Here is a 25,539-nt window from a genome sequence, read left to right as displayed (position 1 = left end):
CAACTTACAGCCGCATCGAAATGAGTACAATTTGAATACAAATTTCGATTAGTCCATGAATCCTTAAAATCACATGTTATACATTTCGGCTCGAATCTTCTAGGATCATCGGTGGTAGGATCGCGCACCACATATAAATGTTGTTGACCAGGACGATGGTCGACTGTTCCTAAATAATAACTAGAAAAATGGATAGTTTTAAATACTACAATTTATCAGATCAAATTTAAAACTATAAACATAAGTAAGAGTAGATTTAATTGCGGAGAAAAAACTGGCATTTAATTAACCATATCTTAATCTGACACGCTCGAGTTAATTCACCTAGTATCGCAATTAGTTTTTTACTAATCTGATCGTCTGCCCTACGCGCGTGCCTCTATATTTAGTACTAATTTGTAGGAGGTACTAAGAAAGGTCCAAGGAAATCCTCATTTGTTAATCTGACGCGCTCGAGTTACTATGCAGATCCCCAATCTTGGGCTCCATTAATACAAGTCAATATTATATCATTTGATAAAATAAAATAAAAAATTACATAGATACACAGGCACTTTCATGTTAGGTGGTACGATTATGGCTACTCTCCTTTAAGTAACAAAGTAACAAACAAATATGCGTACTTTCAAAATAATAATATAAGTACAGATTAAATAATTATACTTACACTAAATTATTATAAGTATCCCATTCTAATATTTTTATCACTTCATATCGTCCATGACTTAACACTGTTAGCCGTTGTTGCGTTAGCGTAACATGTTTAATATGCGTATAGTAATCTGTGTTCCCTTCTTGGATTGCTGCCAGCAGTAAAAAACTATCACCATCCGGCGAAAACACTGGATGTGGTTGAATGTCTAACCATGAATCTTCTACAGCGCGTTCATCATGAGCCTTTTTGGATTAGAAAAAAAAAATATACAAAATATGTTTATACTATGTTTTTTTTGAGTTTCGAAAGGGTTGAAAAATGGTTTATAATTGCACTCCATACTCAATAACCATAAATTCGACCCTTAAGGACTCCCAATTTTAAAATGTATAAGAAACAGAAAAAATTATCATAGCTACTCCACACAAAAACTTAAAAAAAAACTAAAAATGTCAATGACCTGGTACAATAAAAAACAATTTGTGAAAAGAACTTTTAAAATTATTCCAAAATATTTATTTTTTATTTAAAGAATAAATGAAAAAAAAGTTTAGACAAATATTCAACTAGATAGTATTTTGGGATTTTCCTGAAATTGAACAAAAAAATATGTAAATATATTTCAAAAAGACATAATATATTTTATTCCTTATCTATGGCCGAAATCATTATAAAATATATACCGTATACGCTACTACATATATTATTACACTCTGTATATGAGCCAACTGATAGAAAGAAGCAAATCACTTTTTATCAGTTGGCTCATATACAGAGTGTAACAAGAGAGAATATACGTGCGTGTGACTGGACACATGTGTTACAAGTTATACTTCTTTGACAATACTTGGCATCTCTGTCACTTGGTATCTAGTCGTTTGACGAACAAACTGTGCTGTAAAAATACAATTTTCTATAGCATCAAAGAAAATAGGTATAACTTAAAAAAAGGTTATGGAAGGATAAAGGAAGGGTAACATTATTGATATTTGTGTATATTTGTTTCCTTGTCTCAAAATGGCTTTTTTCCCTCGTTTTAAAGTTAACTACCATACCATACCATTGTAGTAAAATTAAACCATTTGCGGAACAAAAATAAATGAAAATGTTTTACCGAATTCAAAGGGCTCTGTATCCAGTTTAAAAATTTTACTATCGTATTAAATTTCTTGATTATAGTAGAATAACATCATTTCAAATGATTTCGCTTATTAAGTAACATTTCTTTTTTACATTCTGTGCCTAATATTTAGTTGTTTCTATCGATATATATGTTTGCAGGGCTAAATCTGTTTGATATCTGAATCGTTCATCGTTACCAAATGACCCAGAACTGATAAAATGCGACATTTCGTGTATTTTATACTATATACACCTCTTTCACATATGTGTTTCGAATGTAGTCGTGTATTACAATAAACTAAACCACATACGTACAAAAACCTATTATTCAACATAAATCACAATTGACAGCTTTGGTTTTCTACATTAATGTACTGGGTGGACTTCGTGTATATAGTTCTTATTTTCTCATCGACAGTCCTTCTATAGTAATATGTCATTTGAAATGACTTTTAAAGTAATTGAAATTTAAAGGCTACCATGGATGTTAATAGCCAATATAGATTGCTAATAATCTTTAAAAAAAGTATGATTGACATACTAACAGGCATAAAGATCTATTTTTAACCCCCGAACCAAAAAAAGGGGTGTTATAAGTTTGACCGCTATGTGTGTGTGTCTGCCTGTGGCATCGTAGCGCCTAAACGGATGAACCGATTTTAATTTAATTTTTTGGTTTCATTTGAAAGGTAATTTACCGGACAGTGTTCTTAGCTATGTTTTAAGTGCTAGCTTAGGGTTACATACCCGCAAATTTAAATTTGCGATGATCTTCAAAATCAATTCAGTTTGGAGAGCAATTCAGGCATGACGTATAATTTTAACATATAAATAATTACTATGGAAATGAATGGTCAAATAAACCTGGCTCAACTTATTTCGAGAAGTGAAATGGTAAAATAATTAGGTAATTCAAAACAATAATTCAAAAGAATAAAGTCAACTCAAATATTTCAATTTTAATTAAAATATTTCCAAAAATTGGTCCCAAAAAATGATAGCTCTCTAAGTATCCTTTTCATCTCATCTGATGTCCTTGACCATCACTTTGATGTTGATTTAAGAAGGAGTGTTATAAGTTTAAAGTGTTTATCTGTGCGTCTGTGTGTTCCTCAGTAGCATCGTAGCCTCTAAACAGTCGAACCGACTCGATTGAGAACATTTTATAGCTAAGTTTCTATAAATATGCTTTACAAGGCATAAATTGCATTTGTCAGGGGTTTTTTAAATTTTGTAAATTTCATTTGTGAATAGCAAATTGATGCAAATATATCTCTCTAAATAAAATACCTCATTAGAACCATTATTGAAGACCCTGTTCTACAAGCCCTCACAATAACTTTTTCTACAATATTCTACCATTATGATCTATAAACTAACTTTACGATTGTGATCTTATACTACAAAAAATCGAATCAATTGATTTAGGTTTCAAAAAAACAAATGTGTATCTCTAAATCAATCAGTATATATATCTTAATATATATATTTCTTGTGTGCGTGTGTATGTAATTGAACTCCTCCTAGACGGCTGGACCGATTTTGATGAAATTTTTTGTGTGAGTTCAAGGGGATTCGAGAATGGTTTAGATTCACAATTTGGTCCAGTACAACTGTTTTTGAGGGCTCCGTACCAAAAAAATGAAATTTCATTAAATGGTGGGAGCGCATATAAATCATATCACATTATTTTACAACTTACTATGTGTACTATGTATTTTTAATAGTATTCAGGTATTGTCAATAGGCATTTATTAGAGCCATATGCGAGCGCAGCGAGCTCTACTATCAAAGACCAGGCCAAAGGTCGAAGGTCAGGCCACTTCAATAAATAGGAGTTAAATTGGGGTTTAGCGGACAGGCGAAACGTAGTATAGGTATTAATGAATTGGAGTTACGTTTTTACGGGACAGGACAACGTCTGTCGGGACCGCTAGTATATATACATATATATATATATATATATATATACATACATATATATATATATATATATATATATATATATATATATATATATATATATATATATATAATTGGGTAGATAACTAATATTAAATATGCCACCCATAAAAATGAAAAAGTAGTCTTGATTCCATAACAAAATTTGAATGTTAAAGTAAAATTGATTAAAAAACGAGCGTTCATGACTTGCGTACTAAAGATTTTCAGAAACCAATTTCTCTTTTATGTTTGTGCAGTGAGCTAATAAAAGAAATTTAGCCATCATCCCAATTATTCACCAAAATTCTTTGGTTTTAATTTTTCTATAATGAAGCACAGTAGATGATCATAAATACTCGTGGTTAAATAGCATTGTTGAGTTCGAGTTTAAAAATCAATTTTTAATAAAATTAATCACACAAAATCTACACGCCAGAACTTATAAAATATATCTTTATGTATTATGATAAAAGTTCTGATTGCACAATTTTCACGGTGCGTGTACATACATTAACATAACCAAAAACTATCTAAGTTTTATTACACACATCTGTGGATATTACTGAATACTAAAGATATTACTGGTTTTCGATTTAACAGACAATGAGAAGACATTCTAACTTTAATATTAACTTCATTTGGTTCATTTGAAAATTGAGAATTGTCTCTGTTAGATGAAATAGTTTTATTATTTTTGTCAATTTTTTAACTTAAGGTAGTTCCTCCGCGACCGTCCAGTCAAAAAGTTTTGGACTAATACTATCATTCAGTGCATTAACTTGTGCTATGACTATTATACATATACCATATATTATTTTCAAAAGACTGTAGTTACTCACAATTATATATTCTATACGTATACACACACATACTTTGATATATATCTTTACCATTAGTTTTTATATGCTTTCCACAAAAATTATCGCTAAAACGAGTTATTTATTTAAGTTTTTTATCGAAACTATATGGTAAATAATTTTTATTTTTATTTATATATTTTCTAAATATAGTATTCTACATTATATTAGTTTTTCATAGAGATGGTGGACGTCATTCATTGGTAAATAAATATAATATTTGTAAATTTGTGTATTTTTATACACTTCTCCCATGTACACGTACAAATTGCGTCACTTTTAATTGCTAATATCTCATGTATGGCATGGTAAATCATCTTCTAATTTTAACAGCAAGTGTATTATGAATTAAATATTTTATATTCTGAGTTTTGAGAAATTCTTGGAATATCACTTTCGTGTAGGTACTACCTTAACATACAAATTACTTGAAAGCTTGCACAGAAAATTCTAGAATATTTAATCGGGAATTCCTGTAGAAATTCTTGTTTAGAAATGTAAATTATACAACAAAAGTAATAATGCCAAAAACTATGTCACACAATTGCAAAACAAAAACAAATTGTATAATACATAATAAGGTACAGTCCAGCACAATTCTGAATTACAAAACTGAATAAAATTTACGATGGCTATTTCAAAGAACGGAATTTTTAATTTATAGCGAAAATGGATTGCATATTAATTTTTTTTTGTTATTTTGTGGATCACTCTATGATGTGAACTTCAACGTAATTCCTAAATAAAAGCTCTGTTTTTTACTTTGTAAAGTGTAAATCTAAACACTTCTACAACTTAATATATTCTGCACGTCTCAGATCCGAAGTATTGTGCAGTTCTATGGTTATAAAAATTTAAAGAAATCCCTGGTACAAAATCATAACTGATCGATTCTTTTGTGGCATCGTAGCTCCGAAACTATATTTTGGTTTTTATTTTTTTTTGTATGTAATTTGGCCGAGAATGTTCTTAGTTATGTTTCAAGAAAATCTGCTAAGCCTTTGAAGATCATCACATTTTTTCTAGTTGTTATCGGAGACAAAGCTCTAAACTCGAATTTGAAACTCATCTTAGAACAAAAACAATCAAAATCGGTTCATGCCTTTTGGAGCTACCATGCCACAAACAGATACACAAATACTCAGGTACGCTTAACTTATAACATCTCTCGTTATTAGTCGGGGGGTTAAAATATTCTTTTAAATAATTATGAGAAGAAAGATTTTTGTACGGCAGTCTCTTCAAAGAAATGTATTCTTAAAATATTAAACAATTTGAGACAATACCTGTGTTATATTTATAGAAATATTTACCGTTTTAAGAAGAGGAATTGGAAATTTTGTGCAAAAGCTGGTCATAAAGACCATCAAGACTATTATTCGACAATAGTCACACGGCTTTACAGTTATGTTTTATCTGGTCGTTTCATTATGTGATCAGATAAATGATGGGAAAATTTATTTTTTGTTATTTATTAAAACGAAAGCTGTAAAATTTCTACAGACAGTATGAAAATACTTTTATAAGACGAAACATGCCAAAACCCATTCAATTATTATATATTGTATTTTAATATAAATTCAAAATCTTAATTATCGAGTTCCACAAAGTTCTCTACAGCAAATTTCCAGTTGAAAGTATTTCTGTACAAATTGGATCATGTTTTTTTGAATTCAATTCTATTATAAATGTACACATTTCAGTCAAACAGAATAAATTTTACAAACAAAAGTTGTATTTGTGTGTAACTTAAATTTATTATAAATGTCAATACTAATAAATGAAACAGTATGATAACATAACATTGTTTTATTTATTCGATAAACACATTCATCTATTATTATTATCTATGTGTTATGTATGTACCTACGTAGAGTGGAGAAGTAGGATATGACGACAATGTGAAATAAAAAGTTTTAAAAAAGTTTTTGTTACTTTTATCTATTGAATGAAATTTTTAGCACGTATCAGTGAATTTGATTTTTATCTTTAGATGTAGTTTACAAACTAAGAAATTCTAGAATGCATTCGATGTTCAAAAAAGATGAATATAAGATGGTCTACGAATCACCGCGGGGTTGCATGATAGTTTTTTCAAAAAAATATTTTAATTTATTTTGCTAAACGATAGCAGCTTTAGTAACGAGAGACAATACGCTGGCTTATTGCTCACCAAATGAAGTTTCATATCTTTCGAAAGTTTTAGCGTGAGGATCGAAAGAAAATGAAAACAAGTGAAATTTATAAAATTTAATGAACCCCCGACAAATTTGTTGGTTACGGAACCCTTAACTCGCACTTGAACTATGTATAAGAACACTCTTCATTAAATCACCATTTTGTACTTAAAGTATTTTGAGAATCGTCCTAATTTTTTAATTCCTTCCGTGCGAGTACGAAACCCGAAACTCGCACTTGAAACATAGCTAGGAATACTCTCCGTTAAATTACCTTGCAAACGAAACCAAAAAAATTAAAATTGGTTCATCCGTTTAGGCGCTACGATGCCACAGACAGATACACACACATAGCGGTCAAACTTATAACACCCCTTTTTTTTAGTTCGGGGGTTAAAAAAGATGTTTTATTCCTAGTATATTCTTTTCATAGGCTGCGTAATCATTTTATAGAAAAAACCTTTTGGTCTTTTTTTTCTTGAAAACCCTGCTCCAAGCTATAATAAGTTGGTGCTGTTTCTTGCAGTGCTTAGGCTATACGTGTTTCGTTAGAATAAATTGGCTACACTTTTTAAAAATTGATGAATAATTACTTATCTTCTTATTTCGATAAGAAGTTAATTTTCCCTTTGACGTTGTCAACTTGATCTGACATTCATGTTTGTAATTCGCGTTGAAAATTGCAATTTTGGCAATATCGGAGATTAGTTTTATATTAGATTAAGAAAAAAGCTCATATGAATCAATTTTAGGCAAATCTTAAAACCGAAAATAGGTTTTAGCGTTCATATCAATCTCATATAGTATTAGTGTCTCTATATGGATGCTATGGTTTATTTCAGTCGATATATTTTGTATTAAATTTCGTAGGAATCGAATATTTTTCATATCAAATTTAATTATGATTTATTTAGACTTTGAAATATAATCATTCAGAATCAAGCCTGTAGAAATAAAAATGTAATAATATTGTTTGGAAATAAAATATAAATAAATTAAAAATAACTGAATGTTTTTCTGCAGGGTAATAAATTTCTAAGAAAAAAATAAATTAAATAAGATGTTCGCCAAAACTCTTATTTTTATTAAGACAAATATTTCTATATTTCTAGTGAAATCAGAAAATTAATATTCATACATAAAACCATCACAATCTAAATGATTTATTATATATGAAACTTAAGGTTGTTGGTTCTTTTTTGATTGGTTAACTACAAAACGAGTAATGAAGCATAATATATTAAAATGGTTCACCTTGTATATAATACACAAGTTTTTATACCATGTATATATGAAATATACATAGTATATTAAGTTTAGTCCAAAGTTTGTAACGCTTAAAAATAATGATGCTAGGAAAAAAATTTTGTCATAGGTGTTCATAAAATCACCTAATTAGTCCATTTCCGGTTGTGCGTCCGTCCGTCCGTCTGTGGACACGATAACTCAAAAACGAAAAAAGATATCGAGCTGAAATTTTTACAGCGTACTCAGGACGTAAAAAGTGACGTCAAGTTCGTAAATGAGCATCATCGGTCAATTGGGTCTTGGGTCCGTAGGACCCATCTTGTAAACCGTTAGAGATAGAACAAAAGTTTAAATGTAAAAAATGTTCCTTATCAAAAATTAAACAACTTTTGTTTGAAACATTTTTTCGTAAACATCACTGTTTACCCGTGAGGTCGCCAATTAGGCGGAAATTTTATAATATGTACTTTAATTGATTATCAGTTATGTATGTGTCACATGTTTGTATGTGTTATGTGATAAAGAAATTAAAACTGTCTATACATGGTATTTCAACAATTAACTCAGTCAATTGTTTGTTTTCACTTGTTTAACTTAATTTTAATGTGCTATGATGCTTAATGGAAAACCTCTCATTTTATTAACTCAATTATAACAAATATCAACTACAAAATGTAAACTACGAAACAATTCTTTAAAGCTGGTAGAATTTGTAAGAGAACATATTCAATTAGAACGAAATGTATATGAAAAGTTATTATAAAGATTTTAGATCATAAATAGTTTAAAAAAAAAAATTAATTACCTCCGTACATGTCCAATTTGGTGCTTGACATAATGATACAATACTTAAATTTTGCGCTCGATTCATCCATACAGCAGCAACAGCATGATTATTCTCATTGATCCAATTCGCTGATGTCAAATAATAATCTCTAAGCATACAAAATCGCAAAACAAAAATCAAATTTTATATCCATTTATAAAAAAGAAACCGTGTGTTGTGTTGAAAGTTAAAACACGCTAGCGCTATCATTGTTAAAATAAATTTAACACTGTTATTAATTTATTAATAAAAAACGGGAACGAAGTACTTTTTAATATATATATAATACAATGAATAATAGGCACAGTGAAATAAATTTAAGTTTGAGAGTAATGAAATGAAAAATTACATTTGTGTTAATAATATTAAAAAAGCTATGAACAAATTATCACTTGGCCGCTATTAGAAAATACATAAAATGGCTGAGTAGCTGGAGAACCAGACTATAGATCCATGGTAACCGGGCTCGTATTTAGCTAGAGAAAATCGTGACGGTAAAAATGTTACACTTTTTTCAGTCTTGCTTTCCTTGGGATATGTTACTTTTTTACAAAACTAAATCACATGCTTAATACTGTGTGATCACGGGAAAATTGCATGTGAGATAATTAAAATCTCGCTAGCGTGTGACTAGTTAATAGTATTCTTTGTTTTGTGTTAATTAAACCTACAAAATAAAAAGAAACAGTATAGAAAAACTGAAAAAAAGTTAATCCACATCACAGAATGCCATTTTAAATTGTTACCCAGATGTATTAAATTGCATATGTATGGAACGGCGGTGCTCTTAAACATTTATTATTTGGGAAAATTATCGAAAATACGTGTATTCTTTCATGTCCAATGAAAGTGTTTTAGTGAAAAAATTGTTTTGGTGAAAAAAATTTTCATTGATTTTAAGTTTTTCCACCAAAGAAACAAATTTTCGAGAGGTCAATTTTCCCAGACAATAAATATAAACAATGTAAAGACACTATATTACTATCGATTGTGGATTAAACTTGAGATAAACATAAAACTTAAATTAAAAGCATTAATAATAAGAAAACTTATAATAATGATAATAGTATTAAATACATACTGGCCAGTAAGGGCTACAGGTGGTTTCACTTCCCATCGTTGCGGATCAGTGACATTAGTGACATCGATTATCCAGAGTTGAACAACAGGATTAGTTGTTCCAGGCTTGAACATTACAAAATGCAAGACCAGATATCAATTACATGAACATATACAAACAATATGTGTGTTTGTGCATAAGTGAGATGAAATATTAGTGTAATATGGAGGTTTATGTAAACAACAGGAGTCAAACAAAGTACAATATGCTAGGTTAGCAATAATATCATATCAAACAATACCCACTCATATACTAAAAAATATTATAATAACCTTCAAAAAAGGCTATGGTTAAGAAGTAGGTAAACAAAAAGCACTTATAGCTGTGTGTATTTGTTTTTTCAATTATCTTTAATTAAACGTCATTTACGCCACTGAATCACAAAAAACATTAATAATAATTGAAAAACTTTGACGATTAATTTTGGATAAAAAAATATAAATAATTACTAAAAAAAATATAAATCATAAAAAAAAGTACATGGAAGTTTTACAATGCAATGTTCCAAGATAAGAAACTTATCAGAAGGAATCGTGATTGTAAAATTTAATCTAAATTATGCCAGAAGTGGATAGAGCAATTAATTTTGAGCAGAAAAATGATTCTTAAGTTTTATCGAAAATTATTATTTGATTTATTTGCAATTTACAAAATATTACCGTTAAAAATGGATAGTTATTCGTGGGTAATAATTTTTCGCGAATTATTAGAAAACTGTACCTACATTTTATCGAGCAAAATGCATAAACTGAAGCTTTTAAAAAACAAAGAAATTGATTTGTTTTCGGATCTTTTAAAATAAGTACCTACTTATCTATTCCATTTGAGTTAAAAGTTCTCATGAAATCTTATTTTGTACAATACTTCTGAATGTAAGACCCTAGACAAGCGTAAATTATTGAAAGCAAAAAACAAAAAAAAAAAAGCTCCGGTCTCGACGATTTAGGAAAGATGGCTATGGTTTTAAACTTCGGCTTGTAAAAAAAGCTCGAATGAAATAAGCAATGTAGATATATCCTTTTTTAAATTCAATCTTGGGAAACTGATAGATAATATTTTAAGGAAGACACTTGTATTATAAAAAAATCTATGGTTGACCGGTAGATAGCGTGCCGCCTCGGTTCCGAAGCTATGAAATTTAGAAGTTGTGAGTTATATTGGTAAATTAAAGACGGATAACGCATACGGATTTTTTGAAAATTAATCTGTTTAAGCTTGTGGAAATGTACATTTAGAAAATTGTGAATTTTTCTTGTATCAACTTGAAACATAATATGAGTGTTATACCAAAGTTTCAAAAGAGTAATACATTTTGTTTCAAAAGAGTTTCAAAAGAGTAATACATTATTTTGTTTTTGAGTTTTAAAACAAGATTTTTAAAGTTGTTTTTTTTAACAATCTTTTGTTTGAATCTTTTCAGGGGAAAACCTGATTTTCTTTGATTATTTGCTGAACTTCCTCGACATAAATATCCTCAAATAAAAAGTAAGTTGTATGTCGTGGTGCCAAAGACAGTATTTAAATATAAAGCTGTTGGATATTTATTCTAAATTCTCTGAAAATTTATATTTGAACTAGTTGTTTGAATCCACATTTAAACGTTTATGATGCATCAAAACAAATTAATAAAAATTATTTCTGGTCACATGTATAATAATATTTTTATGTAATCTGTATAATTTAACAGCAGTAATGTTATATCATTATAGTTTCCTACTCCATGATTATTCCCTGATTCCCGGTATCAGTTATGTATAATATGTAGTTGTTTGTGTGCATTCTCTTGTTTCAATGTGTCATCTAATATCCATTCAACTAACCACCAACCAGAGCATCCCTTAATTAGATATATTATCTCCCAAATGAATTGTTCATTAATGAATAGAAATTTATAATAAATTTATTATTTAAATTATTCTTGTCAAATCAATTTTATACAATATTAAATTTTGTAATTTTATTTTTCAATTCTTTTAAAATTACATGGAGCTGCATTTACATTGCTCGATAACTGGTCATAAAATCTGATTTCTTGATGATGAGTTTTTCTTGATGATACTTGCATTTTATGATTTTAACGAACTTCCAAATCTTTCATGGTTATTGGTTTAAAAGTTGTATTAATTGAAAAATATATTTTAGCAGATATGAACCCTCTGTTCCAAAATTACGTCCTAAAATTACCTGTTTATGTTTTTTGTTAATTTCATTTAGTAATGATAAACAATTATTGGCACTATACTAAAACACGAAAGTTTTTCATCAAGGTCAGTACTACTTTTCGAGGATATATGAGAGATATTTGACACATGAAACATGTTTTTACTTTCACAGAAAAAACTTGCCTGTAGAGGATACCTACTGAAGTTTCAGTGGTTATTTCTGGGGTGATTGCTGTCCAGCAGAGATTGTATCGGGATATCGCAAACGCCCTTTTTATATAGCCCTTGTTTAACAATTTATTTGTAAACTGAAATTGCCCGTTTCGTAGTAGAAACTGAGAGCTGTTATCTAAATTGCTGCAAAATCTATTTACTGCAAAATCTTTGACTACATTTAAAATACATATTCAGGAAAACAGCATAAGGGTTTTGGGTCTCCTAGACAAGTCGTCATATAAATACACCTATTTCTGTATTGCTGGAGTTAAATAGCAAATATCATTTCGAATATAATTAAACCATATCTAGGGGAGAGCAAAACAGGAATTTTTAGACCAGAGAAGGTTTAAAATTCAAAATTCATAATTAGCCAATTATATCAATAGTAAATTCAGGACCAGAGGAGTAGTTAACCTAACCAGTCTTCCCCTCGGCACACTCACAGATTTATGTCTTCGGAAAAGTGATTAAACAGGAACAGTTTTCTGCTCATCATTTCTTAAAGTATGAAAATATTTTCCAGATTTCACTAAATTTTTCTCATATTAAACGCTTCAATAAAAGTTAAGCTTCGGTTTGAGAAGGTTCAATATATCCGCAAATATATGAGCAGGACATCAATATATCCAATACATCAATATATTTAATGCATGCACTTTAAACTTACATTAAGCATTAATTTTCGATACACAGAATAAATGGAGTAAAATATCAATGTTTGATAAGTTCCAAAACGTTGTAAATATAGTGTAGTTCAAATTTACTGTAGAATATTAATTTTAAAAAAATTTCTTTTATTACTTACAGTTGGATATCGAACCGTTTTTGCAGCTGGAAAATTATCCCGTCGTCCAAAACCAGTGCTGGTTGTAATTACCGGTCCAGTTGCAAACCATGGATACGTGAGTGTACCCACATCCGAATCGTTGAATGTTGCAAACATGATGTGAGTACCGTCTTGTGAGCCCCATAACGCCTGGGATGACGAGAACACATCCTCTGTAAGAATTAAATTGCATTATTGAATCAATACACTGTGGTCTATCTGTCTGTTTGTCAGTCAGTATATTATTTTCTCTGTACAGACAGATCATGTCAAGAATTTATTTGTGTCTGTCGCTCGCTTCGTAGTTAATGTCTTATATAGATTGTGGTATTATTATTGCAGCAAATTTAATGTTTAGTTCTATAAGCAGCTGCAGATCTTAAGTGAATGAACTTGATTAGAAGCTTTAGGTCATGTCTAACGTATATATATTATTTGAAGTACAGTAATGTTCATAATAATAAATACACTAATCGTTTGTACGTTTAGAGTACAAATTATAGGAGTAGGGCAGATTGGGAGAAATAAATCATTCCTCGAGGTAAAACATTTCATTGTTGTTTTAAGTGATCTATTAGAGTTATCTATTTTACCTGATGTCTTAAAGGATAGTTCCAACTTTATTTTCTCGCTGCGCAAGCGAAATGAATTTGAGTGATAAGAGACAGCTTTGGGTCCGTCTAAGCGAGTTTTCAGACAATATTGTAAAATACACTTAGACTTATAGTTGAAAAATTATTAATTTTACAATACTATCTAAAATCTAGTATATTCGCCAGATATTGATAGATGTCATAATGTAAAAACTATCTGGAAAACTTGTAGAATCATTTGAGTAGACCTAGTGTTACAAACTGGAGAAGGAAGGCTAAAGATCCAAGCCAAAGCCCACGAGAAAACGAAAGATTAGTACAAGGATATAAATGTAAATCACTTCAGAAGAAAAAATGGACGGGTCCTTTTGGTAAATTTGGAATTTTTTGGAAGGAAGCAAAAGTATTTAAACTTTTAATTAAAATTCCTGATTATATTTTTAAAATATTGAATGTTAAAACAAAAACCACTGAAAGCTCTATCTCTGCTTATATATCTATACTCTCGTAAAATGTACAACACTCTTATATTTTGTCCATCAGCAAGAGCTAACTAGTTTTGTATCTTATGTAACAAGCTCAGATTATTATTACACAGAGAGAAGAGCTTTTCATATAATATTCTTAATAACATTATTTAATTTTGTATCATACTGAAAATGCTGTTCTGATATGTCATCACAAATAAACTCGATTTATAATATTTAAAGTAAAATGACTTTACTTTAATCAAATCACTTGTTATTATTAAATTTGATTTATTAAAAATATTATATAAAACAAAAAAAAAAATATAACAGGAAATTGGCTCATTTCCGTTACTGTTTAATGTATCACGAAACCCACAAAACGTGCGGCAAATTATGTCATTTGTTTCCATTTTTATGGCATTTGATTCAATTCCTTTCAAAGTGATGAAAAATCGATAAATTTTATCCTTATAATTAAAAGAACCTCGTATTTTTAACAAGGAGTGTTAATCACAGCTAAGTAAATATAGAAATCTAGACATTTTCTATTCAGAAATTACGTAGAGTTAGACCAAAGCTGGAATGTGCCCTCAAATCTATTGTAGCAAAAAAAACCACATAGGCTTTTCATTACAATAGGAACACGGTAATGCGTTTTTCTACGATGAAATGATTTTTCCTGAATCACTCTTTTTTTTTTTAACTTATAGAAATTATTTGCTACTTTTTCATCATTTATTATTTTTGATTCTCATTTTAGAAGCAAATTATTGAAATTTTACTTTATATTAAGGACGTATTATATAGGTATTGTCGTGGATGATTTTCGTGAAGTGGAATTCGATTTTGCATAAAAATGTCTACATGTATATATCCAACACTTCTTTAATAAAACTTTTAATAAATTCATGACACAAAATAGAATAAAAAATTATATAAGATTTAATACCTACCTTGATATAACCAATCGGGTATACCATTATAAATAACATCAGGTTTACCGGTGAATGTGAGACGATATTCATCATCTATTGAAGGCGATGTCCGAAGATATATATCATTATCGGCCACAATGACTAAGGCACTGGTATTACCCAACCAACTAGCAAGTTGTAACCGTTGTGGTTGGACTTTTGGTGAGTCTTTTAGTCGTAAAGGGATGTTTTGACTGTAAAAGAAAATAACACATGATACCAATGCAATAAGATTAAAAATAAAAAAATCGAATATTACATTTTTATTTTCAAGAAGTTTTATTTTGAAAATTTAGCATCTAGAGAAAAAATCACAAGAGTACTTTTTTGCTTCAAACTGATCAAAAAATACAAAGGTATTTTTTATTTTGTAAAAATTCAAAATTTTGCACATTTTAAAAATTTTTTATTTTGTAGTGATTAAATTCTAGAATATGGGTAAGTGTTAATTAGTACATATTAAAGATAAAAATCGTGAATTTCGACTTTTAAGCCACCTGGCCATATATCCTTGAAATTAGAGTTCCCCGAGATTTGCTCTCTCATGAAAAACTAACCAGAAAATCCTAAAATATACTCCCATAGTATCTACACGTGCCATTTTCGAAATTATTTCGATGTAATTGTTATTTCGATTACACCCTGTTATTTCTCCATTATAAAAAATAACCATATTGTTTTTCAATAGTCGTTTAAAAACATTACATAATTCACTGTAAGATGTAAGTAGAATTTCAGAAAAAAAAAAAAAAGAATTAAAGTGAAGAGTTACAAGAGAAAAGCTATTACAAAATATGTTCTCATTCAGTTTTATATAAAACTGCATATGTAAAGTAGATTTTAGAAAATAATATTTCATAAATGATAATCATTATTACTGAAAACAAATAACCTATGTAAAATACAATTTTATATAATATAGAATATAAAATCATGTACAGTTTTATTCATATCAAATGATACAATCTAAAATGACGGGCTTAAAAAAAGGAAATGTCAATAATTGAATTTTTGGCCTTAAAACATGAGAAATTTGTTATTAATATTCTAGTAATAGTTTCTTGCCCAAAGGGGCAACAAACAGATTCATAATTCTGGACTTTTGGCTTTTTCGGAGGTTTGGTATAATTTCTTTTATATATGGCTTCGTAATTCCTAAACAAATGAACCGAGTTTGTTGGAAAGGTAAGTTGATCGAGTGTTTCCAAGCTTTGTTTCAAGAAAATCTGCTCATCCGTTAGAAGATTTCTAGAAGGCTTCTTTTCTAGTTGTTATTGGGTACAAAACCCTAAACTTACACTCGAAACATAGCTAAAAATATCAGTCAAATTATCTTTCAAACCAACAAGTTGCCAGAGACAGACCCCCAGTTACAAAGACACACAGATATACTAATAAGTACCCTTCTTTTTAGCCGATCGGTTAAAAATAAAGTTATATTCACTGAATTCAAACATTCATTCAGTAATACTCCAAATCAATCAAAATTAAGAATCTATTGGGCTTCTGGTCAAAGTTTTGGATCATCTTCATGTTCTTAAAATACACGCCTCTCCCTTAGAAGTATTAACATGCTTTTGTACCAAGCGTCTCTCATTTAACTCTTCACATCTTTTTGGAATAACCCTGTATTATAAAGAACACTATGAATAAAGATCAGAGTATGGCGATCTTATATTCAATTCTAATATCAGATTGTGAAAATTTGGATCCTTGGGGAACAAACAATTCAATTTCACATTTTTCTCATTCTTATTTTTTTAAATTTTAAATACAGAAAGTATGTCTTACAACTCTGGATTTGGGATATGAAAATAGGCTAAGAGATTGCAATGTCTTATTCAGTTTTCCACATCACTTGTTTTTCTATCCTTTAATTGTTGCTTTTGTCTTCAACCCTTCAGAAATATTCCCTCACGTTTATTTTAAAACTTTTTTTTTTCAAATCGAATGATCACTTGAAAATTGTTATACCTTGGCAAGATTTTACGCTTTATGGCATAGTGAATTAAAAATTTTTTAAAACTCAAAATATAAAGCAAAAGTAAATATTTATTAACAGCTGCGAGAGTTTTCCTCATCACTACAGTAAAGTCGGTTAAAAAATTGCAATTCGGGTGGCTTCGGTAGACTTCGGGTATCTCCGTTGATACACTTTGTTTTCAATGACAGAATATTTTATATAAGTAACATTATCTATCCAGAATATCTAATAAGTAAATAAGTTGAATATACTATTCTTTCATATGAATTAATGTATTTTCAGATGTAACCATATGTACCTAACCTACAAACATAGCGTGGCGCAATAGCGTGGGAACTTCTCTGATCACAAGAGTAAGGACTGTGATTTGAAAAGCGACTGAGCCTGAAGGGTTGAAACTTAGCAGGATACGTTTTAAGAGTTAGTAAGAACATATTTGGAGTTTTTCTATTTAGAACTTTCTTTTGATTCTATTTTATTGAATAGAATTGTGTACATACAAAACTATAATACAAAAAAGATTAAGGTCAATAATGTATTATGCAGTCCGTCGTGCGAACATTACCCATCCCCAAAAATTTAATTCTACGTCATATACTATACTACATACCTATACATCTAGAACATATTTATGTCTATATGAATAGCTATATCAAGTACCACGCCTATTGAAAATAAAACAAAAAACAGAAAAAAAAATCACCCACTCTCATACCACACACCCTCAATTCAACGTATTTATCTCAGTAATAATCGTTTACCTATTTTCTTTTTCACAGTTTGAGAATCGTTTATAAAAGTTTCCAATCTGACAGAAAACATGTATATTTCACAGATCTTAATAATAGAAACTAGATAGTTTACTTTTCTACTGTGGAAAAAGTGAAATTTGTATGTAGATCGAGATTACTGTTCGTGTTGTTACATGATAAGAAATAAATCTGTTTCGAAGGAAGTTTGATTTCTAAGGACTTGAGTTTTTTAAATAAAGCCGGCTATAAAATTGGAGGCAATACCAATCAACTTAAATGATTCTGAATATTTATTAATAAATATACTATATGACTTGGTAAACTTCGTTTCCCCTACAATTTATTTAATGGTAACTATTGATCATGCTTAGCACGCCCGCTATATTCTATTCAAATAACTGTTCACAATTCTAATAAATATTGTGGGAGCGCAAATAAATTCATGATTTCATAGCAAGGTAATATAATGCATTATTTATATGCGTTTCCACCATTTATTATATTTAATTTATTATATTGAATATTTTGTCTTATATATGCCAGGAGAAATAGGCGTTCATTTTTATATATATAAATTCAAAATCATTTACCTTTTAAAGTTGTGGAGAGAAGTTTTGAATATTTTCTTATGTATGCCTATGTATGGCTAAGTTTTTGAGAAAAGTAACGGGAAATTTACAAAGATTGTGCAGAATCTTATACTATAGGAAAATTGATTTTCTTTGCTTCCTGTTGTATATTTATTGTTTGACTTATTCAACAGTACCCCATTCTTTGTAAGGATTACATCTTTTATGATAATAAAATAGTTTTAGGCTGAAAGTATTGGCATTGCTTTGATCGTACATTTATATTATAAGCAAGAAGTAGTTTGCATGTTCTGCGATATATATTATTTTATTGTTGTTTATTAAGCAACAAAACAACATTAGATTTATGAAAATGTACTAGAAGGTAACGTTTAATTATTATATTTTAATTAGAAATTTAACATTTGTGGATACGGAATGATCTATATTAATTTAGATAAATTCGATCATGCCATGAATTTAGATATTAGATTATTCTTAATAATTTATTTGACGGTAGAAAAATATTGTCATTAATAGTAATATCTATAGATTATGTGAATTTCCGTTATGGGATCATAATTCTAAAAACGACGGACTAAATGTTTTAAATGTTTTTTACTTTTATTATTTACTCATCAAAGAAAAAATACTCAACGTGATATATCAATCATCTTATTTAGAGAAATAAAATTTGGTAACATGAAATTTATTAACGCGGAAAATCTATTCTTTCGTCCGTACTCTTAGAAGTGTTTATGTTCGTCAGCTGGCTAAAACCAACCATAAAATATTTACGATTTCCTGGAAAAATCTATAAAATACCTAACAACGACAAATCAACTAAACAAGAATTTTATTTAGTGTCAAAAAACAAATTAACATAAAATCCATTATTACAATTAATAAGATATATTTTACGGCTTGACATAAAAAATTTCGGGAAGTGTGTGTCAAATCAGCCACCAAAGGGTTCAGAGTCAAATTCATGAAATATTTGTAAAAATTTTTAACATAGCGTCGGGTCCAACTCCGGAACATTTATTATACAAAAAAAAATTGATATTTCATTACATAAAATATACTAAATTTGGGGCGTAATTTACAAATTTTTTTGCCATACATATTATATCGGGTATTTTATGAAGAAATCGATTTTTTGTACTTGATGATGTGATCAAAATTCGAAACAATTGACTTTGCTCTACTAAAATTTATCTAAAATTCAATAAATGTAATTTTTACTTAACAAAAGAAAAAGACAAATATGTAATACTACCAAATTTTTGATCAATTTTTGAAGGCAACGTCAATGAATATAAATTTTCATTTTCAATGTTCATATTTTAGGTCACAAAACCTTTTAGTATTATTTGTGATAACGAGAAGTAATAAAAAAAATATCACCAAAAAAAGAATAAAATATATAAAATAATAACAACTTACTCATTTTTAACATCATAAACGGTATATTGCGCTGTAAATGAATGACGGAATACCTGCAAAAAAACAAATAAGAGAAATAAATGTTTGACAATAAAAAGAAAAATTGTATATTTTATATTGAAAATAATATGGAGTCAGTTTAAATTTGACGGAGATCAGAGGAATTTAGAAAATTTTCGAATATACAAAGCATTTAAAAAGTAAAATTTTCAAGAGTTTTTGTCTACATTCTCAATTGATTTTCACCAACTCAACAATTTGAATTGAAACTGTTTAGCTAATAGTAAAGTAGCTAATCATTTAAAACAGATTTGATGAGTTGATTAAAATAAAAATATATATATACAGCGTGAGCCCAATATAATAATCTTGGCTTTTTTTTCTGCTCAGGTAAACTTTCATTGCAAATATGTCTAAAACTATTAGAATAAAACGTAATTTGATTTACATATCTATATCAAAATTTAAAGTTTTCTTAAACCAAGTTTAATAATATTTTGTCCATAGAAATAATTTTTTAGTAATTTGCAAACTATGGGGCATAGTTACAAATCCAACTAGGTATCACTAAAAGTAATTTTTCAAGATATTAACGTAAAGTTTATATTTCAAGATATGAACGATTTTGTAAAAACAAGAAAATCAAGATTTAACAGAATGATTACTCCTAGAATTTAGGTTCAACTAAATGGTATACTTTCTTAATTGAATTTAAACCAACTCTATAATATATTTAATACTATGTAGTTTTGTAAGTAATAAGTTGAATACTAAATTTATATATCAAGTTTGTTTTAAAGATGTGTCTTATTTAAACGTTTTAACGCATGGTTTAACAAATTCCTGTTAAATCAGATTATGTATAATAACTAAAAGTGGAATGTGCTAGACAACACTCTGGATATTATGTGTCGCCCGACCCTTATGATTAACTTTGGAAAAAATATTAAATGTTTAAATAATAGTTTTAGTTTTGAATTAATTTGTCGTTTTAATTGAAATGTTTTAAATTATTAGTGGAAAAACTGAAAATAACTTCACACCACTTTCATTCGATTTTGCCATGAACATTAAGTCCTAAAATTTAATTAATAGCTTACACAAAAATGATAAATTTAAAGAAACACCCGACACAAAATAGGATCTTATCGATTACTTTGTGGCATCGTAGCTTCTAAACAGATGAGCGGTATTGGTTTTTTTTTTTATTGGAAAGTTGATTTAATCATGAAGCCTTTTCTTAAGGTCTTCACTTAAAACACAGTTAACTGATAGAGCAAAAGCAAATTTTATGGATTCTGATGACGTCCTAAAGTAAAAAAATTCGATTTTTTTGATAACAAAGGCAAATTTAATCCGACCTTTATGGAATTTTTTATGAAACCCACTAATTTTGACTCATTCTTTTTAGCTGTGATGTCAGTTTTTTGCTAGCTATCACTTATGTGCTTAATTCCGGGATCAGGACTCCACATTCTTGAAACCTACTGGAGCTAGGTTAATTTTGATTATAAATTTGAAAAGTACGACCCCAATTTAGTAGGATTACATACTTGGTTTATCGCAATTAGATAAAATGTGGTTGCGATAGAGCAAAATAAAATTTTTTGGATTCTGATGACGTCATAGAGTTAAAAAATTCGTTTTTTTGATAATACAGGCAAATTTGATCCGATCTCAATGGAATTTTTTTTGTAACCCACTAACTTTGGGTCATTCTTTTCAGCAATGATATATTAATTTTGATCACAAATTTGAAAAGTATGACCCAAATTTAGTAGGATTACATACTTGGTTTATCGAAATTGGATAAAATTTGCTTGTGATAGAGAAAAATTAAATTTTTTGGATTCTGATGACGTCATAAAGTTAAAAAAATCGATTTTTTTTTTGATAATTTGAGCCGGGGATTAACAAAAGCTCCATGTATGTAAAATTAACTGCGCTGAAGAATTTTTCTGTCCCTCAACGAGGTAAGATTGATCAATTTCTATAACAAGTTTGTGTTTTTCTATAACATAGGAGGGCATTGTTAGAAAACTTTTTAATCTTGTTGCGTATCTGTGATGGTAAATTTGTAACGGATTGATCGATTCAAAGCCGTCATAAATTAATAAATACCACTTTAAAAATTGGTGTGCGGGTATATGAGGATACCCTTTTTTCGAGAACTTAAAAACGGTAAAAAAATAACAATTTTCAAGTTAAAAAATTAAATTTATTAAATATTTTGATGATTTATAAGGAAAAATTGACAAAATAATTGGCCACCCTTAATTTTATTTAATACTCAATAAAATATTTTTTCCTACATTTTATCGACACAAATTTTTTTTTTATTTGCAATAAAACCAATAAAAGAATATTTGTCGCAGTATTAGGTCATTAATTTTTTTCGTTAAAATTCAAAACTTTTAATGATATTTTTCACATTCATTAAATTATAAATAAAAATACAGAGGGGTCCATCAGCAGTTATAACAGCAGGACTTCATTAAATGCTAAATACACGGTCCGAGAATAGTTGAGATTAACGTGAGATAGCTACTTGCCCAAAGGCCTTATCCACATGCCCCCCAGCCCTCGAAAAGGAAATACAGGAAATACACTCAATCAGCGCCAAAGGTCACAGATCGTCTCAGTCTAGGGCCGTAGGGATCACGTAATCTAGAGAACGTTTGGGTGCGACTGTGCAGGTCTCACCTTGCCGATCCAAAGTAGGCAGACATGCTTTTTCAACTGTTGGTCTCAGGAGGCCCGCATTATCTCCATTCGCCACTAAACACAGGGTATAGAAATGTAAGAACAAAAGATATTATTGTGAGCATTGCCAAAACTAAGGTATAATTGAGCATGTGGTACAGAATGCGCCAAGCACTGGACATAAGGTTATTAAATTTGCAATAAAGTCAGTTGAATAGAAATTTTTCACTAAACGGGGTATCTCTACCTCTGTTTTTTGTAATTTATCGCTTCAGCACAAAATTACGAAGGATCGTAAGTTCAAACCCCCAAATTCCAATTTTTCTAAGCAGAAGTTTTGGCAATATTCACAAAAATATACTTCCAAATTCAACGCTGTGTGTCTAGAAAAAGACACTTTTCCGGCTATAAGTGTTTTGAAAAATTTTCATTATATTAACGTCATCTGTCATTTGGTGAAGTTCTGCTATTATCAGTTGGATCATCCTGTATGTAAAATGTTTCAATTACTACCAATCATGCTTCGCATCCTCTATTCCAGTGAAAAATTATGACGTCAATACAAAATTTATACTTATAAATGGAATTTTTGTATTTTTGAATGTTCTTATTTTGTGAACTTTGGTTTTTGTAAGCATATTACATAAATTTCCGGGTTTCCTTCGTCAATATTCTATTGCTTTTAATATTATTGGTTTTATTGCATAATGTATGTACGAGTACATGCTTTTGTTTAGATATAGAATTGACATACAGCGTGTGTATTTTAAAAAGACTTTTACAAGCTTTTTTTTAACTTTGTATGCAATGTTTGTATGTATGTTTATGTACGTATGCTTGTTTGGGTCAAAGCTTCATACTGAAATTTAATGCTGTTATCCTCAACTGATTGAGATTTGGATGAAAATTCATGATAAGCTAAGTGACATCATACTAAATCAGTATGGCGGACTAGTTATTTTTTATGCACTCTCATGAAATGGGTATCAAATGAAAGGGTTTGTTGAGAGGAATAACGATTACATATGTAAGTCGGCTGGCATATGTTTAATGCTGAATTTTATGGTCAGCATGACTTGATTTTCCATCGTTTCCACCATATTTAATATATATACTTTTTTTAGTTTTCAATTAAGAATTTAAATAAAAAATAATTTTTAAAGGACAAGTTTTTATTGTAAAAAATAATTATTTCTATGAGTAACTCATACATGACTATTTGTAAAAGCTGGCTTGAGATACTAAAATTTAAAATTGAGCCTCTCAAGCTTTTACAAATGTCAATGAATGCGAGACTCATAGAAATAACATTTTTACACTTTTTAGTACTCTATATGCTTGTATTTCAAAGAGTATTTTTAATTTTCATTTCTTAAATTTTGTAAATTTGGCTCTTGAATTCAAACCAAGCGTTTTTTTTTTAAACTTTTTTAAAGTAGTCTTGACTTCCTGCACTTTGCCCTGACTTTGTAGAAGTAGAGTAAAAAATTGCATAAACTCTGGTACTCTGGTTTTGAAGAAACAGCTACGACGTTTTCGCCGGGAATTTTTTAAACAAAATCGTTTGAACTCAACCAATTTTTTGCATATTATTTTCTGATCAGTAAATGTAGTACAGTTGTGTTTTTAGGCTTGGATTTATCATTATTTAAATTTGACTATCTCTAACATCAGAATGTCATCTCCAGTTTGCTAGAGTTGAGGTTAATGTAATACATCAATTCTGACTACAGTTTCACGAAAATTGTAATTATTAATTATTGCATATTTTCTATAAGGAAATTAAAGATTTTTCTAGCCCTGAAGGTATAGTCATTTACTGTTTATTTCTAAATAAAATGATAAAATTGAAATTATATTTGCTACTCGTACAATTCTACCACTTTGGGCTCAAGTTTAAAAAGGTATATAACGAAAAATATGCTATAAAAGTTTGGAAATTTTCAATTCCTCACGAGAGCGAAGTCATAAAGCTTGTACGAAGTATGTACTTTTTCACTTCGAAACGATTTTTGCCAGTATATTTTCAGTTCAGAAAAGTATACAATTGAGATATATCTCAGAAATCTCCAGCTAAAGTTAAGATATTATATATATTATGTAAGTGATTGAATAATCGTAAAACTTTTACAACTGCTTGTATCATTCAAACTAATATTAAGAAATGTATCGTTTAAAAATTCTATTCAGTATCAGTATAACATTATATGGTATTAAAGTTTTGCTTCGTAAGATAAATCAAATATAATATGCAACGATGTCCGTTCTAAATGTAAAAATGTAAGGTCCATAACCGATAAAAGGATTTATGTATTTTTCTCATAAATTTTTATTCTACTATTAAAGAATTGCTGTTCTTTTTTTTCTGTTTTTACTAACAACACAGGTTATAATTTATGATTTGTTAAGTTAACGTATTTATTTATTTATTTATTTATGATTTATTGCACTAAAAAGTGTATAATAAGTTTAATTGTAATGTATAATTCCAAGCGTGAGGTGTTTTCTATAATGATCCTTTAAATAAGCTGATTGGGCAGATATCGACGACCCCACTCTTTGAATTTTACAATTAAAATTATTATTAAGTTTTTAGTACACTAACTTAAAAACTGTGTATTCTTTGAGTAAGAAAATATAATTTAAATAAGTGAAAACAAACAATTGACTGAGTTAGTTTTTTAAATACCATGTAAAGACAGTGTTGATGACACACTCGTTTGTTTTTTGACGTCACATAAGTAAAGAAACATAGTCACTCTTAGATAGCCACACCATATAATACATACTATAAAATTTGCATCTTATTTGCGCCCTCGTGGATAAACAGAGATGTTTACAAAAAAATGTTTCAGAACAAAAGTTGTTTGTTTTTGTTTAAGTAAGGAGTAT

At 29.0% G+C, this 25,539-nt stretch overlaps 1 protein-coding gene across 1 annotated transcript in view; it reads right to left on the bottom strand.

Moving 5' to 3' along the window:
* LOC123290768 (inactive dipeptidyl peptidase 10) overlaps nucleotides 1-25,539 on the bottom strand; it is a 325,130-nt gene that overhangs the window by 2,799 nt on the left and 296,792 nt on the right. The window contains exons 5-11 of the mRNA XM_044871071.1: nucleotides 19,945-19,997; nucleotides 15,173-15,387; nucleotides 13,136-13,329; nucleotides 9,911-10,014; nucleotides 8,809-8,938; nucleotides 668-897; nucleotides 9-180 (exon numbers count right to left, since the gene is read on the bottom strand). Coding sequence (XP_044727006.1) covers nucleotides 9-180; nucleotides 668-897; nucleotides 8,809-8,938; nucleotides 9,911-10,014; nucleotides 13,136-13,329; nucleotides 15,173-15,387; nucleotides 19,945-19,997 — 1,098 coding nt within the window. The remainder of the gene's footprint in view (nucleotides 1-8; nucleotides 181-667; nucleotides 898-8,808; nucleotides 8,939-9,910; nucleotides 10,015-13,135; nucleotides 13,330-15,172; nucleotides 15,388-19,944; nucleotides 19,998-25,539) is intronic.

The sequence above is a fragment of the Chrysoperla carnea genome, chromosome 1, assembly GCF_905475395.1.
Source record: "Chrysoperla carnea chromosome 1, inChrCarn1.1, whole genome shotgun sequence".
Lineage (NCBI taxonomy): Eukaryota > Metazoa > Arthropoda > Insecta > Neuroptera > Chrysopidae > Chrysoperla > Chrysoperla carnea.
This window is presented reverse-complemented; position numbering and strand designations above follow the sequence as displayed.